The 21,506-nt window shown below is 38.0% G+C and overlaps 1 protein-coding gene across 10 annotated transcripts in view; it reads right to left on the bottom strand.

Annotated features, from left to right (window-relative positions):
• The window catches only part of zip (myosin heavy chain 10), a 295,638-nt gene that overhangs the window by 4,703 nt on the left and 269,429 nt on the right, over positions 1 to 21,506 (bottom strand). For 9 of the 10 annotated variants that reach the window (XM_053788409.2, XM_053788413.2, XM_053788410.2 and 6 more), the window contains 7 exons: positions 18,792 to 21,161; positions 18,365 to 18,536; positions 17,627 to 18,097; positions 9,647 to 9,793; positions 9,253 to 9,459; positions 8,245 to 8,400; positions 7,801 to 7,964 (listed from right to left, as the gene is read on the bottom strand). In XM_053788409.2, the coding sequence (XP_053644384.1) occupies positions 7,801 to 7,964; positions 8,245 to 8,400; positions 9,253 to 9,459; positions 9,647 to 9,793; positions 17,627 to 18,097; positions 18,365 to 18,536; positions 18,792 to 21,161 (3,687 nt within the window). Of the gene's footprint in view, positions 1 to 7,330; positions 7,415 to 7,800; positions 7,965 to 8,244; positions 8,401 to 9,252; positions 9,460 to 9,646; positions 9,794 to 17,626; positions 18,098 to 18,364; positions 18,537 to 18,791; positions 21,162 to 21,506 lie in introns of all 10 variants that reach the window. The other variant, XM_053788415.2, reaches the window with a different exon arrangement.

The raw sequence follows: 21,506 nt of genomic DNA, 5'->3' as shown, positions 1-21,506 counted from the left end.
GAACAATACCACACAGAAGGCTGCTATATAAATTGGAAGAGCAGTTGGGCAGCAGGAAACATTAAAGTGGATAAAATTATTTAGTGAACAGAAGGCCATATGTAAGGAGCCCTTCAAGGTGGGTGTGGTATGTATAGGTGCATGCATAGGTAGGTAGGTATGTGTATTCACCTAGGTGTGGTTGCAGGGGTCGAGTGTGTAGGTGTGTGCGCACATGTGGGGGGTTGTGGGGGGTTATGGGGAATTGTAGGGGTGTATTTAGGGAGGAGGCATTTCCACCTATACGTATGTACTAGCCTGTACGTGGTTGCCGGGATGGAGTTTTAGTTCCTAGTCCTGACTCGGAACCTGCTACTTGCCAAATTCACTCTCTCCTAGTCTCAAGGACCCTTTCATACCTGTTTTTAAAACAATGTATGGAATCTGCCTCCACCACTTCAAGATGTTCAACTTCCCAACCAGAGACTGAAGAAATACTTCCTGATGTCCCTCAGGCTTGTGTGTGCCTTTTAGCTTCTAGCTGTGACCCTGAGTAGCGGTTTCCCACCTCTCAAACAGCCTGTCCCTGTCTTCCTTATCACGTCCTCTGAGTATTTTATATGTTACCATGTCTCCCTTGGTTCTTCTGTCCTCTAGGGTTGTTAGATTAAATTTCTTAAGCCAAACCACATAGCTTATACCCCTTAACTTTGGAATTAGTCTCATTGCGTACTTCTGTCCTTTTTGTAAGTTTTTGTCACTATCTGTATGTGTATTTCTGTTTCTCCCCCCTCTGCATTTCTCTATTTCTCTCTCTCTGTGTCCCACCTGTCACATCATATCTAACACTGATGGCAGCAACAGGACTGCCTGCCTCCCCCATTCATTTATTCCCCTCTCCTATTCTTTCCTTCACTCCTTCCTGTTCTCCCTTCCTTCCCTGCCAGCAGCATAATGTTAACCTAAGACTTGAGTCAGGAACCTGAATAAAGATTACTTATAATATTACACACAATGTATGTCAAGACTATCTTTCAGTATGTGGCACCACCACTGAACACTCACCTGATCATGCATATAAAAGATTCAAAGGATTGCAAAGAGGTGGGTTTCAAAATGAAGGAATTTGGCTAAAAAGGAGAGATTTTAGGAACACTAACACTAGAAAAAGAGCAAAACCAATCATATCATCACGATATGCAAAATATTCAGAGGATATGATAGATGGTATAGGATCAGGCTGGTTGAGGTCCCGACACAGCAGCCAAGACTAAGATGGTCCATAGAAATAACAGGGAAGTGTACTTTTCAGTTTAAGGGTGGCAAGCAAGTGGAACACACTAAATGAAGAGATGGTGAAGACAAGTACTAGACGATTTTCAGGAGTAAGATATACTTGGACCTTGGGAGAAATTGTGAAGCCATCCTGTTGAAGAGCAGGAGAACCATGAGTACAGTTAAAGCTGTATCAACATACATGGCCCATGATTAGTCAACATAATATACCAGCAGATATCAGAAATACTTCTGGAATGAAGGCTGAAGTTTTCAAGAAGCTGAACAGTTTCCTTCTGTAAGTGCCACATCAGCCTGGTGTAGTGGCAATGTTGGCCTGTGGACTGCTAGCACAAACAGCCAGATTGACCAGGCAGTTATAAGGAAAGCCTGGCTGTGGGGGAAGAGTCCTCAAAACCAGTCACAGAGAAAGAAAGAAATCAAAAGGAAAATAAATGAGAGAGAGGGAGACTGACTTATCCATTAATAGTTTCAAGTATCGTTGGATCCATGGCTTGGTTTTGGATCAATTTTCCTATAATGGAAAAAATGACAGTAATAAGAACTATTAAGAAAAAAGTAATGATAAATACATAGCTATTGCAAGTTAATATTTAGAGAGCAAACTAGAGAGACAACCAGAGAAAGAAATTTACCAAGATTTAGGTGAACAAATAGTAATGCGCAGTACTGGCAAATATGACTTAATCCTGTTAACTAATGTCACCACAATTAAGACTCCACCCCAACATAATGTAGTGCGTGCATGTGCAGCTGCTGATAAATGAGATACTTGTGCAACATTTGGGTCTCTTCTGGAAATTTTTGCCAGCCAGTGATTTCTTCAGTCCAGTGCAGAGAAAGGTGGATGACAATGATGAGGAGGAGTTTTAGGTAATCAGTCCCTCAGCCTGAATACATCAACTCTAGGCTGAGGGACCGATTACCTAAAACTCCTTGTCGTCATCATCATCCACCTTTCTCTGCATTGGACTGAAGAGGCCACTGGCTGGCATATATTCACATATGCAAATGTACTAAAATTTATAAAATATGTATCATTCTGCATATGAGCACTTTCAAATGCAACTTTTCCCATGTCTCTTTCTAAAGCAATAAGGAAATGCTATTTAAAAATCTTTTTTTTTTTTTTTTTTTTCAAAAAATCAATATCTAACTTGGGAATTTAATTATAAAAAATGCTAGTACAGTAATCTAATGGCATGTATTAATGTAGTGTATTGTGTATACAAAATTTGTCTTTAATATGCACACAAAGTAAGAATAATTCAGTGATTTACTGCAATAAAAATGTTACCATCTGCCAGTGAGGATGGTGGGAGTAGATATAAAGTACAGGACAGAAGTACATGGTAATAATGAAACTTCCGTAATAAGTGACTTCACCCTGCTAGAACACGGTATGCTTATAACAACTGTATAACTGACTAAATCTTTCTAGGGCATAAAATAACTTTCAATAAAGACACACATTACAGCCATTCAAATATTTGTCATTTTTATTTTTATTATTATCACACTGGCCGATTCCCACCAAGGCAGGGTGGCCCGAAAAAGAAAAACTTTCACCATCATTCACTCCATCACTGTCTTGCCAGAAGGGTGCTTTACACTACAGTTTTTAAACTGCAACATTAACACCCCTCCTTCAGAGTGCAGGCACTGTACTTCCCATCTCCAGGACTCAAGTCCGGCCTGCCGGTTTCCCTGAACCCCTTCATAAATGTTACTTTGCTCACACTCCAACAGCACGTCAAGTATTAAAAACCCATTTGTCTCCATTCACTCCTATCAAACACGCTCACGCATGCCTGCTGGAAGTCCAAGCCCCTCGCACACAAAACCTTTATCCCCTCCCTCCAACCTTTCCTAGGCCAACCCCTACCCTGCCTTCCTTCCACTACAGACTGCAGATACTCCAGATAATCCCATTTATTTCCCCCCACCGAAACTCCCCTACCCCCTTCAGCTTTGTTTCGCTTAGGGCCAGGACATCCAACTTCTTTTCATTCATAACATCATCAATCATCTGTTTCTTGTCATCCGCACTACATCCACGCACATTCAAGCATCCCAGTTTTATAAAGTTTTTCTTCTTCTCTTTTTAGTAAATGTCTACAGGAGAAGGGGTTAGTAGCCCATTGCTCCCGGCATTTTAGTCGCCTCATACGACACGCATGGCTTACGGAGGAAAGATTCTTTTCCACTTCCCCATGGACAATAGAAGAAATAAAGAAGAACAAGAGCTATTTAGAAAAAGGAGAAAAACCTAGATGTATGTATATATATGTGCATGTGCATGTCTGTGAAGTGTGACCAAAGTGTAAGTAGGAGTAGCAAGATATCCCTGTTATCTAGCATGTTTATGAGACAGAAAAAGAAACCAGCAATCCTACCATCATGCAAAACAGTTACAGGTTTCTGTTTCACAGTCATCTGGCAGGACGGTAGTACTTCCCTGGGTGGTTGCTGTCTACCAACCTACTACCTACAACCTACTACCTTGTCATATACTATAAATTTGCCAATGAGCCACACTCACAAATTTAAAAATCCCATGAATAACACACATCCTACCCACCAAACAGGAAAAAGACAATAACCAGATATTGCAGACAGGAAAAATATATAGTTATATAAAAAAAAATGGCTATGCTTGGTTCCATGAACTACCACCACATGCAAGTAAAAGATACAAGTCCTACCCTTGAATCATCAGTTTTGGACATCCCCATCAATTTGTCCACTAAGTTATGCTACCTCCTGCCTTCTCATCCTCTAATGGATTCCTACTTCTAAGTAAACAAGGACTGTTAAACCATCCAGAGCTCCATCCACAACAAATATACAGCAGCTATATTTGGAAGGTGATGGTTCATCAAACCCAGGACAATTTAAACTGTAGTACTGTGCACATTGTTTCTGATGAACCACTTTGGAAACCCTACCAACAGTACATTAAAACAGGTGATAGCAACCACAGGAAGGCAACATGCACAGTACTTCACTATCTAACTTTATGTCATTGACTTTGATCCAGAGATAACCGTTTATAATACACAAATAACTCGCACATAGGAGAGAGGAGCTTACAATGACGTTTTGATCTGACTTGGACCATTTACAAAGTCACACTAACAAAAAGGAGAGGAGGGAGTACATATAGGCCAGCAGACAGGGATGGGACAAGAGTAGTAGTAGAAAAGGAAAAGGAGAGGTAGTAGTAGAAGTAGTAGTGGAGTCACTCAAAGACTAAGAAAGAGGAGTACTGCAAGGAAGCCCACAATGGACCAAACAACCAAGGCAGAAGAAAGAAAACCTAAAGGAGAAAGACAAAAGAGGCAAAAAACAAAAAGTCCGGGTCATTACATTCATGCCTCATTTACACTTTGAATGATTTAACATCGGTCTTCTGTATGACAGCTCATGGTAGTCTTGGAAAACAAATCTGCACCTGTGGTGTGATACCCCATGTTTACACTGATGTGGGCCATACCATACCACAATTAATCCTTTGAGATCTGAGGACATGATTCATGAACAGAGGAAATGTTTTAGTGCCTGGAATGTCTACATTGTTTATTTTGGACTTTAAATTGGCATTTTCTTAATTTTGTGTAAAAGTGGCCAAATTATCAACTTCACTTTATAGGGTAGTTGAAATGGTCAGTTTCCTGTGTTCAATTAATAGAACAGAAGGTATAAAAGCTAAGAATTTGGTCAAATGGAACAATGGAATTCACTTAATATAGGTCTCAAGGTGAGGAAAATCGCTGATGAATAAAATGCATCCAGACTGCTAGCTGGGTATTCTATAAGTTTTCCATCAAGTTTCATATTTTCGGTGTCATTACCTTCAAAAAGATTCTTTACAATTTCAGGTTTTTTTTTTTTTTTTTTTTAAGGTGGACACTTTGAGCAATATTAATTTTGGGAGTATGGACAGTGAAAGGGTTAAGGGGCATGTTAGTTCCCCTGTTTTCTAATGTTATTTTTTCCCTATACTCTACCTTGTCCATAATTACTATTGTATTTGCTTTGTCTGCTTTTGTAAGGCAAGATCTAAGATCTTTCCTTAATTCATGGTATAACTTAACAAATCTTTGAGGACAATTGTGGTGCAGAGGTCTCAGCAGTGCTCAGACCTGTGCAATCCAAAGCAAATGCGATAGTAATTGTGGATAAGGTAGATTATAGGGTAAAAATAAACGTGATATTAGGAGACGGAAACTCACGTGCCTCTTAAAGCATTTTTTAACTCTTTATGAAAAAATTGTATGCATATATACCTATGTATATGTATGCGTATATGCATGCATGTGCTGGATATGTTATGACATCCATCTTTCTCTTCCTCCACCTTTCTTTCTTTCCTCTGCCTATGTATACTTTCTCCCCCCCCCCCCCACTCTGGTACAATGGAGATAGTGCCACAAAAATTCCCTTTCTGTGTATGGGATAGGGTATTTTGAGAGAGAGAGACCAATTCCCAGGTGATTACTCCAGCTATGCTGGAAGGAAACCTTTGCAGCTCCTGTAGCTGATTAGCCTTTGCTGAAATGTTTGACAATATCCTCCTTTCCGCACTGAAGTCTTCCAGCACCTTGTATTAACACCATCCTGAATGATGATATATGAGAGGGAAACATAGCAGCACACTGCTGATGTATCCCATTTTGTTTATAAAAATACCCAGATACTACAATCTTAGTGAATGTGTAGTGTTGGGGATAAGTGGTACATACCTGTGCTGGTTGCCTCCAATAACATCAGTGTTGTAGGGTTTTGGGCCAAGAGGTTTTATTTCCTCAGTCAGGCTGTAGCCTTGATTAATATACACCAGACAGGATTAACAAATAGTACTAGCTGTTGGTTTTTCTTGGGTCACTGAAGGGACATTGGTTCTAGTGATGAATTCTTATCAACGATCCAATTTGAGTCAACATGAGGCACTACGCCTTAAACCATGCCCCAGTAATTTTTTTTATCATTGCCATTCATATTTCATCGCTGGATGTTCTGTAGCCATTGACTGGGCTGAGAAAGATAGTGCAACAAGATTTTTTACTAGGCATTATACCACTGCTTACTGTCATTATCTTATCTGCACAAAAGTAGTTTTATCCCACATTCTGTGTAAAAATCTGATTTCAGGCCTGAGGGAAATGTTTGTTAAGAATTTTAAAGCTACTGTATTTTTATTTCCATAGAACAAGCATGTACAGTACCTTTGGGATAGACCATGTGGCAGAGAGAGCAACTGGTACTATTACCTCTATTTTTTTCCTTCCTTAGACAACAGAATGTGGATATACAACAAAGCAATTTTTGTATCTATTAGTGACCATACTGAATTTAGTCATTGGTCAAGGATGTGCCATAACTGACTAGGTCCTCTATGACTAGCAGATCTAGATGTATAGCCTGACTTGCCTGCATTATATCAGTGTAATGTAAGTGTAGCTATAACTGGGATTTCTCCATCAATGAGATATTTCTTCTGAGAACCGTACACATGCCAAAAGTTTCATGTATGTGGTGTGTGTGTAGTCTCTTCATGGCCAACTACAAGGAGTACAACTGATATTAGGTTGTTTCTCATGCATGGCTGTCTGAGGTAATAACCTCCTTGTTCTTAGCATGTAACGACCCACTATAATCACGTTAGAACTGTAATGCCATATGGGGCTTATGGTAGCTGCATCTATCAATTCTGTTGGAACCCATGGATTCTGGTTTTGAGATACAATGTGAGGCAGAAGTGCCTAAAGTTACTTTGTCAGGTCAGAATCCATACTTTGTCAAATTGGAATCAAAGGGGTTTCTGTCGAGCAAATGGGATTGCAATGCATGCTTAGTAGAAGCGTGTCATGACTTCCTTCAAAAGATTAGTGAGCATAAGGGAGCTGGAATATAGTCCTGTATTGGGACTTTGCATTTGAAGCCACATCTAACAGATCTGTAAAAGGGTAAAACCAATCATGGGATTCTGAGCATTCTCCAATGTGTGCTAACCCACATCTGGAGTACTCCATGTCACTATCTTATGTCTTACTAGTGGCTGACTTGTGGGGCAGGACTTAATATTGCATAACCCTCTGAATACAGTCGGGGGTCAGGACTATCCGTGATCAGGAATCTGAGAAAGAACCAGTTTGTCTTTACAATAATACTTTTTAACTAATGCAGACGCGCCTGCAAATTATAGGGAAATACAGGTCCCCTCACTACTTCAATCATCTTGACAGAAATATTAAGTGGACTATTTCTGCTCAATCTGTTCAGATATGGGGACACCCACACATGTACACGAGAATTAAAAGAAAAACAATCACTAGTGAAACGATCTTAGTAAGCAGTTATTTTTTGTAATTGTTTAATAATTCCACTTCAGAAACATAAGTCATTTGTAAACATGTGACATAAAAAAAATAAATTAATAAATAGGTTTAACTCTCTTATACAACTAGCATCCCTTTCATTCCACTGTTGTTTATATTGTTATAAACCATAATACTTCTCTACCTGAGTTTGGTCTTTAGAGAAGATATTTCTCTGTTCTGTGCCTCTTGGGATTCCATCATGTCTTCTACTTCCCGCTGAGCTTTACGACGCTGCATCTTCTCCTTTGATAGCTCGTCCTCAGTTTCTTCCATGGTGCGTTTTAAGTGTTTCACACGAGCATTTGACTAAAAAGATAAATTAATTAATTATACCTAGTGAAAAATTGGACAGTGTTTTTTTCTGTTAACAGATTGATATGCTGTAACTGGAAAAATAAGTTTTAATCCAATATCCTAAATGAGCATTATCTGCCTTGCTAGTTAATTAAAACAGTACTCTAAATGAAACAAGTATGGCCAGTGCACCTAAAATCAAGCATAGCAAATCTATGTACATGTCTGACCTAATAAAAGTTCAAAAAATAATTAGGTTAATAAAAGAAATACAGTATATGAAAAGACTTACTTTATCTAATTGCTCCTTATACTGGTCAGCATGACGGCGTTCATCCTCCATTTGCATTACCAACTCCTTTAACTTTTTCTCAAGCTTGCGGTTGGCCTTTGCTTGAGTCAGACGATCACGAGATTCAACCTCAAGTTGCTCTTCTAAGTTGGAAACCTAATAAAAATTTAATTCACTTACATTATTTTCTTTCATTATTTCACTTAATTTCCAACTCTTCTTCACATTCTTAATCAAAATCAATTGGCATATTATGTTAACAGCAGCATCTCTCACCAATAAATTATGACCCCTTTATTCTTTTTGTCTAGAAATTCACCAACAGACGTATACGACATATTTAACATGTGTCCAGTATTTCATACAATGAATCCATTTTATAATGTTGGTCCTAACTATAAAAAGCATTTTATACTGGATAACTACTGTGGATCTAGGTAGTAGGTTGGTAGACAGCAACCACCCAGGGAGGTACTACCATCCTGCCGAGTGTAAAACTGAAGTCTGTAATTGTTTTACATGATGGTAGGATTGCTGGCGCCTTTCTTCTGTCTCATAAGCATGCAAGATTTCAGGTACGTCTTGCTACTTCTACTTACACTTAGGTTACACTACACGTGTGTACAAGCATGTACATACACACACACCCCTCTGGGTTTTCTTCTATTTTCTTACTGGTTCATGTTCTTGTTTATGTCCAATATCTCCATGGGAAAGTGGAACAGAATTCTTCCTCCGTAAGCCATGCGTGTTGTAAGAGGTGACTAAAATGCCGGGAGCAAGGGGCTAGTAACCCCTTCTCCTGTATATATTACTAAATGTAAAAGGAGAAACTTTTAATTTTCCTTTTGGGCCACCCTGCCTCACTGGGATACGGGCAGTTTGTTGAAAGAAGAAATACACTGGTCTTCAACTACCCCTCACCACCTTAAATTTATTCATACATAGCTTTTTGCACTAATATTTTACCTTCCTTTCCAATTTACCATAATACAAATATAAACCAACCTTTGATTCCAGTGCTGCTATGGTTGCTTTCGTCTTTGATCGGATTTCAACCTCCAGTTCTGCTAGTTTAGCCTTGAGTTCTTTGTTCTGGCGCTCCAACATAGATCTCTGGCCCTCAAGCTTCACCACAGATGACTTCTCTGTGTTGTAATCAGTTTGCAACTGTTCCATGGAAAGCTGACTCTTTCTCATTTTATCCATTAGTACCTGTCAATGAAAAATTAAGTTGTCACTATTTTCAAAGATATCGGAGTGATAATAGGTATCTTAAAGACTGCTCTTAATATATAATATGTATTTCATTAGTAATTTGAGACAAAAATAGTCACCCTGTACTGCTGCACCACTTACAGAAGATATGATTCAAGACAAAAATTATCACAATTTAAATTACCTCAACATTGCCCTGTTCATCTTCTAGTTCTTCTTCTAGAGTAGAGATGCGAGCCTCAAGCCTCTTTTTCTCGTCTGCACTCAAGGTGGCCTTAGACGAGTATTGGTTAAGTTCCTCTTGGAGTTCATCTCTCTCAATCTCTGCATTCTGATGAAGTAATGTTTATTAGGTAACAATTGTATTTAGTAATTTTACAGTTAACAAACAGATGTTCATTCATGTGATACAACCTGCTACATTTATAATAACTACTATACTATAAAATTAAAAGCTATCTTTGCCAAAAGGAATCCTAAGAGAGACATGTTAAATCTGTGTCAGTCAATAGCACATTTAAAAAATAATAAAACATGTGCAGTACATAAATGGGTAATTTATTTGGATTAATTTCTAATAACCATTAAATTTATTGACAATGCAACAAATATCATAAATTAATATGCTGCATTTGTATAAACAAAAATTAATATGCAAAGAGTAAGGACTACAATATTAACAGGCCTCAGTCTGCTGGCCCTACAGCCAAGTTTGAACTTGACACTCGCCCTGCAGGAAGTAATTTGGAGAACAATGAAACTTATCATAATCTTGACTAACAAATTTGGTTAAGTAATGTGCCTCTTTCTCACACATATGTGGAGTCAGCAGTTTGAGGTCAGTACAGTTCCTTCCTCACCCTTTCACAGCAAAGAAATACTGTACACAAAAATGAACACAACTAAGAAATATAGGGAATGTTGTAACTGAACTAACAAATACACACACCCAAGAGAGATGAACAGGAGCCAAAGCCTCCTGCAGGACAAGCAAGGAGGCCTAGGACCAGAACAAGAATGAATTTATACAATAATATCAAGGGCTGAACATGGAGGGAAAAAAAAAAAAAAGACAGACAGACATTAAGTATGACACTAGCGAATTATCCATGATGCACACATCAAACAGTCCCAATCACAAGAAAATGCAGACACAACCATTACAACAGTTTTGAGAGCCAAAAAATGGGAACACTTCAGGAAGAGAAACACTAAAATGACAGAGGAAGGCAAGTATTAAGTAAATTGAGCAAGGAAACAATAGATCCTGAAGGCAAAACAGACAACATAATTATAATAAAAAGAGGCGAGATGAAGACATGGGCAAGCTCACTTCATCTTCAATAAATCACCTGAAACAAAAATTAGTAGATGCTTAGAAGATGGAAAATTTCATTCCATTATTCAGTAGAGGAGATGAAGGCAACCTATATAGAACCTTGACATGTTTATCAAGCTAAGTAATGAAAATGGCAAGAAAACATGAAATACTGATTTATTAATTCTTCACAGATCAAAAAACTTCAGAAATAGGATGTCTTGACTCATGTCTACAGAAGCAGACAATACATTCCTCACCTGCAAGAAAGTCTTTCAGAACAACAAGACTTCTGATTGGTAAGTGAAACAAGTAACACTGTACCAGAATTACCAACAAGAAGTTCTAAATTACCCGATATGTCCTAAACAAGCATATCCTGCAGCGAGGAGGTGGTTGGAGGCAGTAGAGATGTGCTGTTTAAGGGCAATGTGTGGTGTAAATATTATGCAGAGAATTCAGAGTGTGGAAATTATGTGGTGTGGAGTTGATAAAAGTATTAGTCAGAGGGCTGAAGATCGGTTGTTGAGGTGGTTTGGTCATTTAGAGAGAATGGATCAAAGTACAATGACATGGAGAGCGTATAAATCTGTAGGGGAAGAAAAGCGGGGTAGGGGTCATCCTCGAAAAGGTTGGAGGGAGGGGGTAAAGGAGGTTTTGAGGGCGAGGGGCTTGGACTTCCATCAAGCGTGCATGAGCATGTCAGATAGGTGTGAATGGAGACGAATGGTTTTTGGGACCTGACGAACTGTTTGAGTGTGAGCAGGGTAATATTTAGTGAAGGGATTCAGGGGAACCGGTTATTTTTATATAGCCAGACTTGAGTACTGGAAATGGGAAATACAATGTCTGCACTTTAAAGGAGGGGTTTGAGATATTGGCAGTTTGGAAGGATATGTTATAGTATATCTTTATATATGCTTCTAAACTGTTGTATCTGGGTGCCTCTGCAAAGACAGTGATTATGTATGAGTGAGGTGAAAGTGTTGAATGATGAAAGTATTTTCTTTTTGGGGATTTTCTTTGTTTTTGGGTCACCCTGCCTCGATGGGAGATGGCTGACTTGTTGAAAAAGAATACAAGAAAGTCTGGATCAACACTTAGAAAAAATTCCTCATCAAATGGATGAGCAATCATGCCTAATAAACCTTACAGACTAAGACAGGTCATCCGAGATAAAAAAAAAAAATTTGGGTGGACTTCAGGGACATGAACTGTAAGAAAACCTTGGAAACTATGCAACAAAGGTTATTCAGCAAACTTTATATAAAAGTTAAGGTAACAAGAAAGAATGTAACACAGATTAGGAAATATTTAAAAACTAGGAAGCTTATAGTTATTGAAATAAAGATAAACGAGTTAATCAGTGGAATTACTCAAGGATCAGTATAGGGTCTCGTAATGCTTCTAGTACATAAGTAACTTATGAAAAGGAGTAAACTCCTGTACATCAATGTTTGCAGACGATACCACAACAGTGAGAAGAATGTGACAGATAACTGTAGGAGAACCTGAGTAAACCACAAAAATGGTTAAATACAACCCATCTTCAAAAGAGAGCTTGTTTTCCAACATTTTAAAGTGCATCATTTTCTGAATGATCTAAAGAAAGTACAAACACAGTTTCTTAAGGCAAGGTTACTTCAATTTAACCTAAATTTAAAAGCAGTAGAATTAATCACAAAAAGAAATTAACAGATGAGAGGGTAACTTCTTGCAGTAGAAGATGCATCGCCAATGCTTAATTCACTGAATTTTTTTTATGTATTATAGTGCGAGAATCAAGAAAAGATGTTAGAGAGTTTAAACCTCAGTAAAAGCAAGATTACAAAACCAAAACAAAGGAAGGCAATAAGAGACGGTACCCTACAGCTGGCAATAAGAAAGATGACGGCTCAGGAAATATAGAATCCATTTAAAAATACCCATTACCCCAAGATTGTTGCATGAAGCACACGAACAACACATGCTACTAAATATTTGAACTTAAAGATAACATTCAGAAACCTAGATAAAGGCACAACTGAAAAACCACATTACCTCATTTATGAGATGAAGTCTAATAAGCAGCACTAGTGTGGAATCCTCAGGTAGTTACATACAAACCAAGACTTTAGAGGGGTCCAAAGAAGTGTATCTAGACTGGTGCCAGAGTTGAGAATAAAGAGCTAAAAGGAAAGAACTAAACTGCCTTTCTCCAGAAGAACAAAGAATATGAAGGTGAAAGATCATGACATACAAAAATACTCAGGAGTATGGATAAAACACTTTACCAAAGCAACAAGAGGATATGGAAACCACACACCCCAATAAGCAACAGGTGTATTTCAACAGAAGTGAAGTAGAATGATTTTGACAAAGTAAAAAAAAAAAAAAAAAAAAAAAATACAAATAAGCAATTATCAATAAGTACTGTAATTACAAAGAGGCAATTATCAATAAGTACTGTAATTACTTATTGATAACTGCTTATTTGTAATTATAAAAAAGCAATTACATATGAGTAGTTACAAGCTGGAGAGGGAGAATTCATTGAATGCCTAGTAAGGTACTGGTATGTCTTACCAAACAGAAAAGAGCAAGCAACAACAGAAGACAAAGTTTTAAAGTAAGAGTAACTAGAATACCCCAGGAGAGGGCTAGGCCATGCTGTTTCTAGTGTATGTTATTGACCTGTTTGTGGGGATACATCTGCAAAATTTTGTAGGTGACAAATTTACAAAAAGGACAAAAATGTGACAGTAGGAAGCTGCAAGAAGACTTGGACAAAATATAATGTCAAAAAATGGGTCCTCAAGTTTTACAATGCCAACAGCAAAATAAAAAGAATGGGGGTGAAAGACTGGAGAGAACACAATTTGACAATCTGAAAGGGAACCAGCTTACCTGCAACATATCTGAAATAGAAAAAAATTTAAAAAATTACACTAAATCTGCCCCCTTTCTCCACCTATGCACATTAACAGGTAATTCCATCATCTTCAGAAATCTAAAATTATTAAAAAAAAGTAAAGCTCTCACCACACAGTTGCAACCATTCCTTGAATACATACCGCCAATGTGGAGCCCTCACCTGACCAAAGGAAAATTGAGAAGATCCACAGGTATGCATTCAGACTAGTACCAGATTGTAGAGGACTGTTTTAAGAGGATAAACTATATGAGCTAGAGCAGAGGCCGGGGAACTGGGGTAAATTACCACAAATGGGATAAAAATGAAAATCTCGGGGGTTATGAAGTCTCAAACAAATAAAACTGCACAAATATTTACTATTTAATAAGCAAGACAAATTATGAAAGTCTTATTTCTCAAACAAATAATTTTTAGTTTTTTAATAAAAATAAAAATTAATTTGTAGGGACCATTTCTTAAGTTGGCCTGCAGTTCATTTTTCATTTTGTTAATTCTGAATTTTATTTTTGAAGTTGCATTATCATATGTAATTCATACTTTTCACCTTGTATGACTATTCTCCATGCAAATGGATTCAATAAACTAATCCAAATTTGAATGCTCCTTGTGTTTTCCCAGATTCTGTGAGTAATTTCGCTGCACACAAATTTGTTTTGGGGTAAAACTCTGAGCTACAGTTTTGCCCTTAACCCTTTCATTGTCTGTACCGTAGTACTAAGGGTTTGAAGTCACTACTGGTGCCGTAGTGCTGTGCCATGAGCTCAGCTCACTCAAACTGCAAGTAGTAAATTTGGGTTTAGATATGAGAGAATGGGTCTATGCAATAAGTGTGCACCACAAAAAAAATCCTGCAGCATGCAGTGCATAAGAAAAAACTGCGGCAGTTTTTGGTTTAAAACAGTGACTTTGTGGTGTATTTTCATATGCATTTTATGGTTGTATTCTCAGTTTCTTGGTCTCATTTGATAGGTGGAAGATATATTACAGAAATAGAGATGATTTTGACTGGTTTCAGGACTGAAAATAGTTGAAATTTGCCTCAAAGTAGTTGAATTGTTTGATTTTTGATGTTCAAGAGTAAATAAATTATGTCACTCATCCAATACATGTCCAACTGGTAGATTTAATATGCATTCAATTATGCTTTATTATTTAAACAATTATTACAATACTGCATAACAGTAAATCTACTTTTTCTGTGTGAATTTTGTGGAATTCATATTTAAAGCCTGGGAATGTAGCTAATGAACAGAGGAAATGTTATTTTAGTGCCAGGAATGCCTGCATTGTTTATTCTGGACCCCATTTTGAAATTGGAATATTTTGAAATTTGTGAAATTGGCCAAATTACCAATTTCTGATCACTGTATTGGGTAGCTGAAATAGTTGATTGGGCAGTTTCTTGTACTCAGTCGATAAAATGGAAGACATATTAGCGAAATACCTAAGAATTTGCTCTACCGGAACAATGTAATAGGCCTAAAACAGGACTCAAAGTAGGCAAAAATCATTGATCCATAAATATCATTGACATAGCAAAATTCGGAAAAGCGTAATTTCGGCAATTTTCCATCAAATTTCGTGCTTTTATTTTATTACCTTCAGAAAAAGATTCTCTACTATTTCATAAGAAAAACATTTTTTTTTTTAAATTCCCGGACACTCTGGATAAGTTTCAGATCCCGGGTTTGGACAATGAAAGGGTTACGGAATGCTGAACAAGAGGCAATATGATAAAGACATACTGTAGATTTTGTACAAGTCTGACAAGGAAAGTATGAGAAGAGTTCAAAACAAGACTAAGAATAGAACACTACAGGACAACTTTAAGAATAACAAGTAAGACCAGGAATACAATGGCTATAATGATACCAAACTGATTGTGCTACAAATTTTACTATACACAGCCCAATTCAGTGACCTTCCAATAAATTATTACAATAAGAGCTTCATTTTTACACAGCAATTATGAGATCGAAACCAGTTTGGGGAGGGGAAGGGGTGATGGACTTCTACTAGACATGTCATCATCTTACAAAATACATTTGGGAACTAATCTGAAAAAAGTAAACCTGGTATTTGCTGAACTGTGTGAATCTATTACCAATAGCCTGACTGATCAAGCTATCAACTAGTTCTGGCCTAAGCTGTGGGGTAATGACCACCAGAACCATCATCCAGTAGAATGTGAAAGGATCTGGACAAACTGCAGAGTTGGTCAGATAAGTGGTTGCTTGAATTCAACCCCAGTATATGCAAGGTTATGAAGATATAAGAAGGGGGCCACTAGAATGGACACAAAGCGTACACTGAGGGGATAAAGACTCCACACCTCATTCAACAAGAACCTAGGAGTAAGCATAGTGACTATCATGTCATCAGAGGCTCACAACAAGATAACCTATGCAACCAATGATCACCTGGCAAATCTGGGTGACCTTCAGGAGCCTCAACAAGCCATACTGGTTACTTAATACAACATATAAGAACATAAGAATGTAGGGACACTGCAGTAAGCCTACTGGCCCATACAAGGCAGCTCCTTAAATACAATATATGTCAGGCTCATCTGAGTATGCAGAACCAATATGGAAACCACACCTGAGGAAGCACGTTATGAAACTGGAGAAAGTGCAGAAGTATGTAACGAGACTGGTTCCAGAGTTAAGGGGTATGCACTACAAGGAAAGGTTAAGGAACTGAATCTAAACTCTGAAAGACAGAAAGGCCATAGGAGATATATCATACAAAATACTCAAGAATAATTGACATGATAGACAGGGACAGGCTGTAAACAACGACACAGCTGGAAACTATACACAAGTCAGAGAGATGTCAGGAAATATTTCTTCAGTTTCAGGGTGGGTGGGAAGTAGAATACCCTCGATGAAGTGATGGTAGAAGGCAGACTTCACACAGTTTTAAGAATAGGTACAACAGGGCCCACAAGGTTAGGAGAGAATCTGGCAAGCAGTAAGTTGAAAGGCAGGGCCATGAGCTATAACTATCCCCTGCAACCACACAAGTCTGAAAATCTTTCCTTACCTTGTGTCCTTGCAGTCTAACAGACTACTTATCAATCCTCTCCAATAAAGTTCAATCTTATGTTATAAATCTAACGCAATTCCAGTTTTTTTCCTATCAATCAACTAGCTATATCTGCTTTTAAAGCTTCCTCCCTACTTTTTTATTTCTAATACCATGTCTTATTTGGAATTTCCCAATTCAGCAATGACTCAGCTTAAAAACACTTATCTTTAAAATGGGAAACTCATCTACCTGCTGCAGCTTTATAACTCCTCATTCTATATACCCCATGCCAGCAGTGAGCTAAGTAAACCAACTGTACACAGAATCCATGTTCAAGTATTCTGCTTGCTTCAATGTCTTTATGGCACAACTACTCTCTGATGCTGTCATATCTTGAGCAATTTTCTGCTGCTTCATATCAAACAGGGCTCCTATCAATGCTAAACTAGAAAGACAGCTTAGCTATGGTCCATATAATCTCTATTTTAAAATCTTTGTTATATGCACCAGTATACTTATCCATTCTGCCCTGGACAATGCTTAAGACTAATTAACAGGACCTTAAAATTATAACCTTCTACGTATGCTAACCTACTTAATGCATTAGGTGGAAAGAGGATAAACAAAACATACAGAGGTTTAAACAAATGAAAAAGAGTTACTTAATGCCATTCAAAAACAGAAGCAAGCCCAAGAGCTAAAGCTCATTCTTACTCTAAAAACTTCAATACACAAAAATAATTACAAGCTAACTTTCCTTTTATTTATAAGGTATAAACAAGAATTAATGTAGCATCTCATTATTGAGAGCTCCCAGGAAATTTTACAAAACTGCACAAGAAAAACAAATTATATGTAAAAGTTATTTTTTACTAAATACTCAGCCTTTATGTAAATCTTACCTTGCGAGCTCTTTCAGCAGAACCAAGATCTTCCTGGTACTGAAGCAGTTCAGTTTCCATGACCTTAATCTTTCTTTCCAATTCCTTGTATTGAACAGACATTTCTTCCCGTGAAGCTCTACTCTCTTCTGCCTCTCTCTGATATTCCTTCAGTTGTGCTCCTGCTCGCTTTAACTGCTTGAGTGCATCATCCTTGACCTTGCTGTTCATCTCTAACTGACCTTCCATGTCCTTAAGATCACCCTCCAACTTCTTGCGTGCTGTTACTGCAGCTGTGCGTTGCTTACGCTCTTCCTCGAGCTCTGCCTCGAGTTCTCGCAGCTGTTTCACAAGTCCACGTCTTTTTTCCTCTCCCTGTTCCTCTCTAGCATTCAGGTCACGTTCAAATTGTGCCTTCATTGCTTGCATATTTACTTCTAGTCTTAGCTTGGCATCCTCTGTTAGCTGTAGTTCATCTTCAAGTTCTTCAATCTGCAAAGATAAATAGTAATTACTCCATAAAGAAGTGGAGAAGAATCCTTCCTCTGTAAGCCATGTATGTCATAAGAAGCTACTAAAATACCAGGAGCAAGTGGCTAATAACCCCTTCTCTTGTATAAATTACTAATGGTGAAAGAGGACTCGAGTGTTGAAAATAAAAAATAATTACAACTGATTCTAATACAATAGTTTTAAATTATACCAAAGACCAAGTGTTCCATTTTAAGTCAGGTGTTACAAGTATTTGTAATTATTTACCTGAGTCTTCTGTTCAGCCAACTGGGATTCCAGAGCACGTTTTGCTTTTTCCAGTTCATGAACATTCTTATCAGCAGTCCCACGAGTTGAAACCAAATCATCAAGTTCAATTTGTAATCGTTTCTTGCCAGTTTCAAGGTCTTCAATACGTTCCATGTATTCCTCCAAAGTTCTAACAAAGTACATATCGAAAATACAATAATTAATAAATACAATTAAGAGCATTAAACCTGACCATTATTAGATTGCAAATACTCTACACATTACTTTTTTGCCAAATTAATTATTTCTTATACACTAACAACTGGGCCAAGTACTGCTGCAAGCTCTGAAAAGTTATGATACACAAATATTTGTGCAGAACTGTTGAATAAATATGAAATACAGGGGAAAAAGCATAAATCAAATAACAATAGTGCAAATTTACCTGTTCAGTGATAGGATCTTTGTCTCCTTTTCCCTAGCCTCTCGTTCTGAATTTTCCTTCTCCTGTTGACAACGTTCATAATTGCTCTTCTCTTCATTGAGCAGTTTGTCAAAGTTACGTTGCTTCTTCTCCAGCTCGACAACCTTGGCACGGTTAGCATCAATGTCAACTTGAGCATCTTCCAGTTCAGCTTGCAACTTGCGTTTACTCTTCTCTAATTTCTCATTTGTGGCTTCCAATTCAGCCAAGCGAGCACGGAGCTCTTCCAGTTCTTTCATCTGGCGCTTGCGCGTCTCTTCCAACTGTTGTGCATTTCCAGACTCTTCATCAGCTTTCTTCTTTGCCTCACTTAACTGTACTTGTAGAGTAGCAACTTGTTTCTCGAAATTACGCTTGGCACTCTCCTCTTCTTCGAGAGACTCTTGTAAATGATCTTTCTCTTGTTCTAGAGCACGTACACGAGAGTTGAGGTTGAGCTTCTGCCGTGTTTCTTCCTCAAGAAGACCTTGAGTCTCTTGCAAGTGAGCTTCTAGATTTTTTAACTGGTTATTAGCAGACATGGCTTTGGAATCTGCTTCTTCCACTGCAATATTTGCAGCACTTAACTCCTGCTCTAACCTTGTAAGACGTTCTTGAATGTCAGATTTGTTACGCTCTGATTCTGCAATCTTTTGCTGCATATCTGAGATTATAGCTTCATATTGTTTTCGTTTCTTTTCACTTTCCTGTTTGCTAACTGTAAGGCTCTTCAGTTCATTTGCCATGTCTGCATTTTCAGCTTCAAGTTGATTCTTGGCTTTATCCAAACCAGCTTTTAGTTTCTTGAGCTGATCAATTTCTACATTCAGATTCTCAAGCGCATGCCCGTGTTTCTGCCGTAGCTCAGTAATCTGTTGTTCATGAAGTGCCTGATCATCATCTAAACTTTTCTTTAAAGAGGCTAATTCCTCTTCTCTCTTGCTGCGTAATTCTTGTTGTGCTGCCGTTGTATCCAGTGAATCTAACAGCTCATTTTTAAGTGCCTCCAATTCCTCATTCAAGTCTCTCTTCTGCTTCTCAGCCTTTGCTCTTAGGTTACGCTCTGCTTCAAGGTCTTCCTGTAATTCGTTTAATTGGGATTCCACCTCACGCATATTCTTCTGCAGCTGTGACTTTGCTGCAGCCTCTTCATCAACTCTCATCATGGCTTGTGCTAATTCTTCCTCTCGTTTAGCCAACTGAATCTGTACTTCGTGAATCTGATTCTTTTTCTCATTAATCTGTTCCTTCAAATCATTAAGATCCGTTTCACACTTCCTCTTTGCACGTTCTAATTCTGATCTGCCTTGCTGCTCTTTTTTAATTCTATCCTCAAGTTCTGTAAGCATAGATTCATGCTTTGCTTTGAGTTTCATAAGATGTTTAGATTTTTCTTCTTCTTCTGCTAATGTACTTGAAACATCTGAGGAACGTTCTTCCAGTAATTTCTTCTCTTTTAGCAATTTCTGGTTTGAATCCTCAAGTAATGCATAGTCCTCTTCGAATTTCTTAATTTTACCATCACACTGAACTTTCTCTAGTTGGAGCTTTTGCCGAGCAGCCTCCTCCTCTTCTAGCTGTTCCTCTAGATCCTGAATCTGTAGCTGGAGTTTCTTTTTCTCAGTTGTAAGGTTACTCGTACGCTCTTCTTCCTCTTCTAGTCTGGTTTCCATATCATGCAATATATCTTCGAGTTCTTGCTTTCTTGCTAACAAACGGGCCCTCATTTCTTCAGCTTCAGCACATAACTCTGTCTCTGCCTGTAACTGTTCTGCCAAGACATTCTTTTCCTGTAATGCTTGTTGGAATTTGTTTTCCATGTCTGTATTAGTTTTCTTCTGAGCTTCAAGCACATGTTGTATCATCCTGAGTTCCTCCTCTTTCTGAACAAGCTTTTCTTCCTGTTTAGTCACTTGGAGAAGTGGTTTTACCTTTGTGTACAGACGCCACCATTGCCAGTTACGGAGCTTGAGATAAGCAGCACAGTTACGTTGGATGATTCTAATGGCATTAAGCTGCTGAAGCCTCTTTTGGTAGTTCTTTCGAGCCAACATACCACGACAATATGCCTGGAATTGTACAATAAGATCTGTCATTTTAATATCTCTCTCCTCTTCCAGTGATGCTAAAACACCAGCTCTCAGGAAAATCTTGCTCTGGCCAATGCGGTACAAGTTGGGTTCAAGTTCTAGGGCCTGGATCATCATTTCACAGGCCTTTTTGCCATCCATAAAGCCTTTGGGGATAACATTGGGAGTGAGGAGTTCATATCGCTGGCGGAACTCTTGGAAGGGGATGCGGTTAGGGAATCCTTGGCGACAGATTCTGATACCTTCGAGCACACCATTACACCTGAAAGACAATTACATTGAGCACTAAATAATATAACTACTATGGATTAACAAAGTAAAATATTAACCTTTTAATATACAATTCACAGAGGCAAAAAGCTACTTAACATTGAGTTTAATACATCCTTTAGTTTTCTAGCAGCCTTGTAATTTAATTTTGAAGTTAAAGGAAAATTATCAGTAAGAAACTTTAAAGGAATAAAGAATAGCAGGAGGTAATGGATTCAAGAAAGGAGGGCAGATACAAATTCCATCCCTGACAAGTGTCAAATGCCACTATTCCAAAGTTGTTTTAATTCCTAGATGTTCCAATACCTTAGAAGATATTTAAAATCATAAATATAGC

The sequence above is a fragment of the Cherax quadricarinatus genome, chromosome 49, assembly GCF_038502225.1.
Source record: "Cherax quadricarinatus isolate ZL_2023a chromosome 49, ASM3850222v1, whole genome shotgun sequence".
Classification (NCBI taxonomy): domain Eukaryota; kingdom Metazoa; phylum Arthropoda; class Malacostraca; order Decapoda; family Parastacidae; genus Cherax; species Cherax quadricarinatus.
This window is presented reverse-complemented; position numbering and strand designations above follow the sequence as displayed.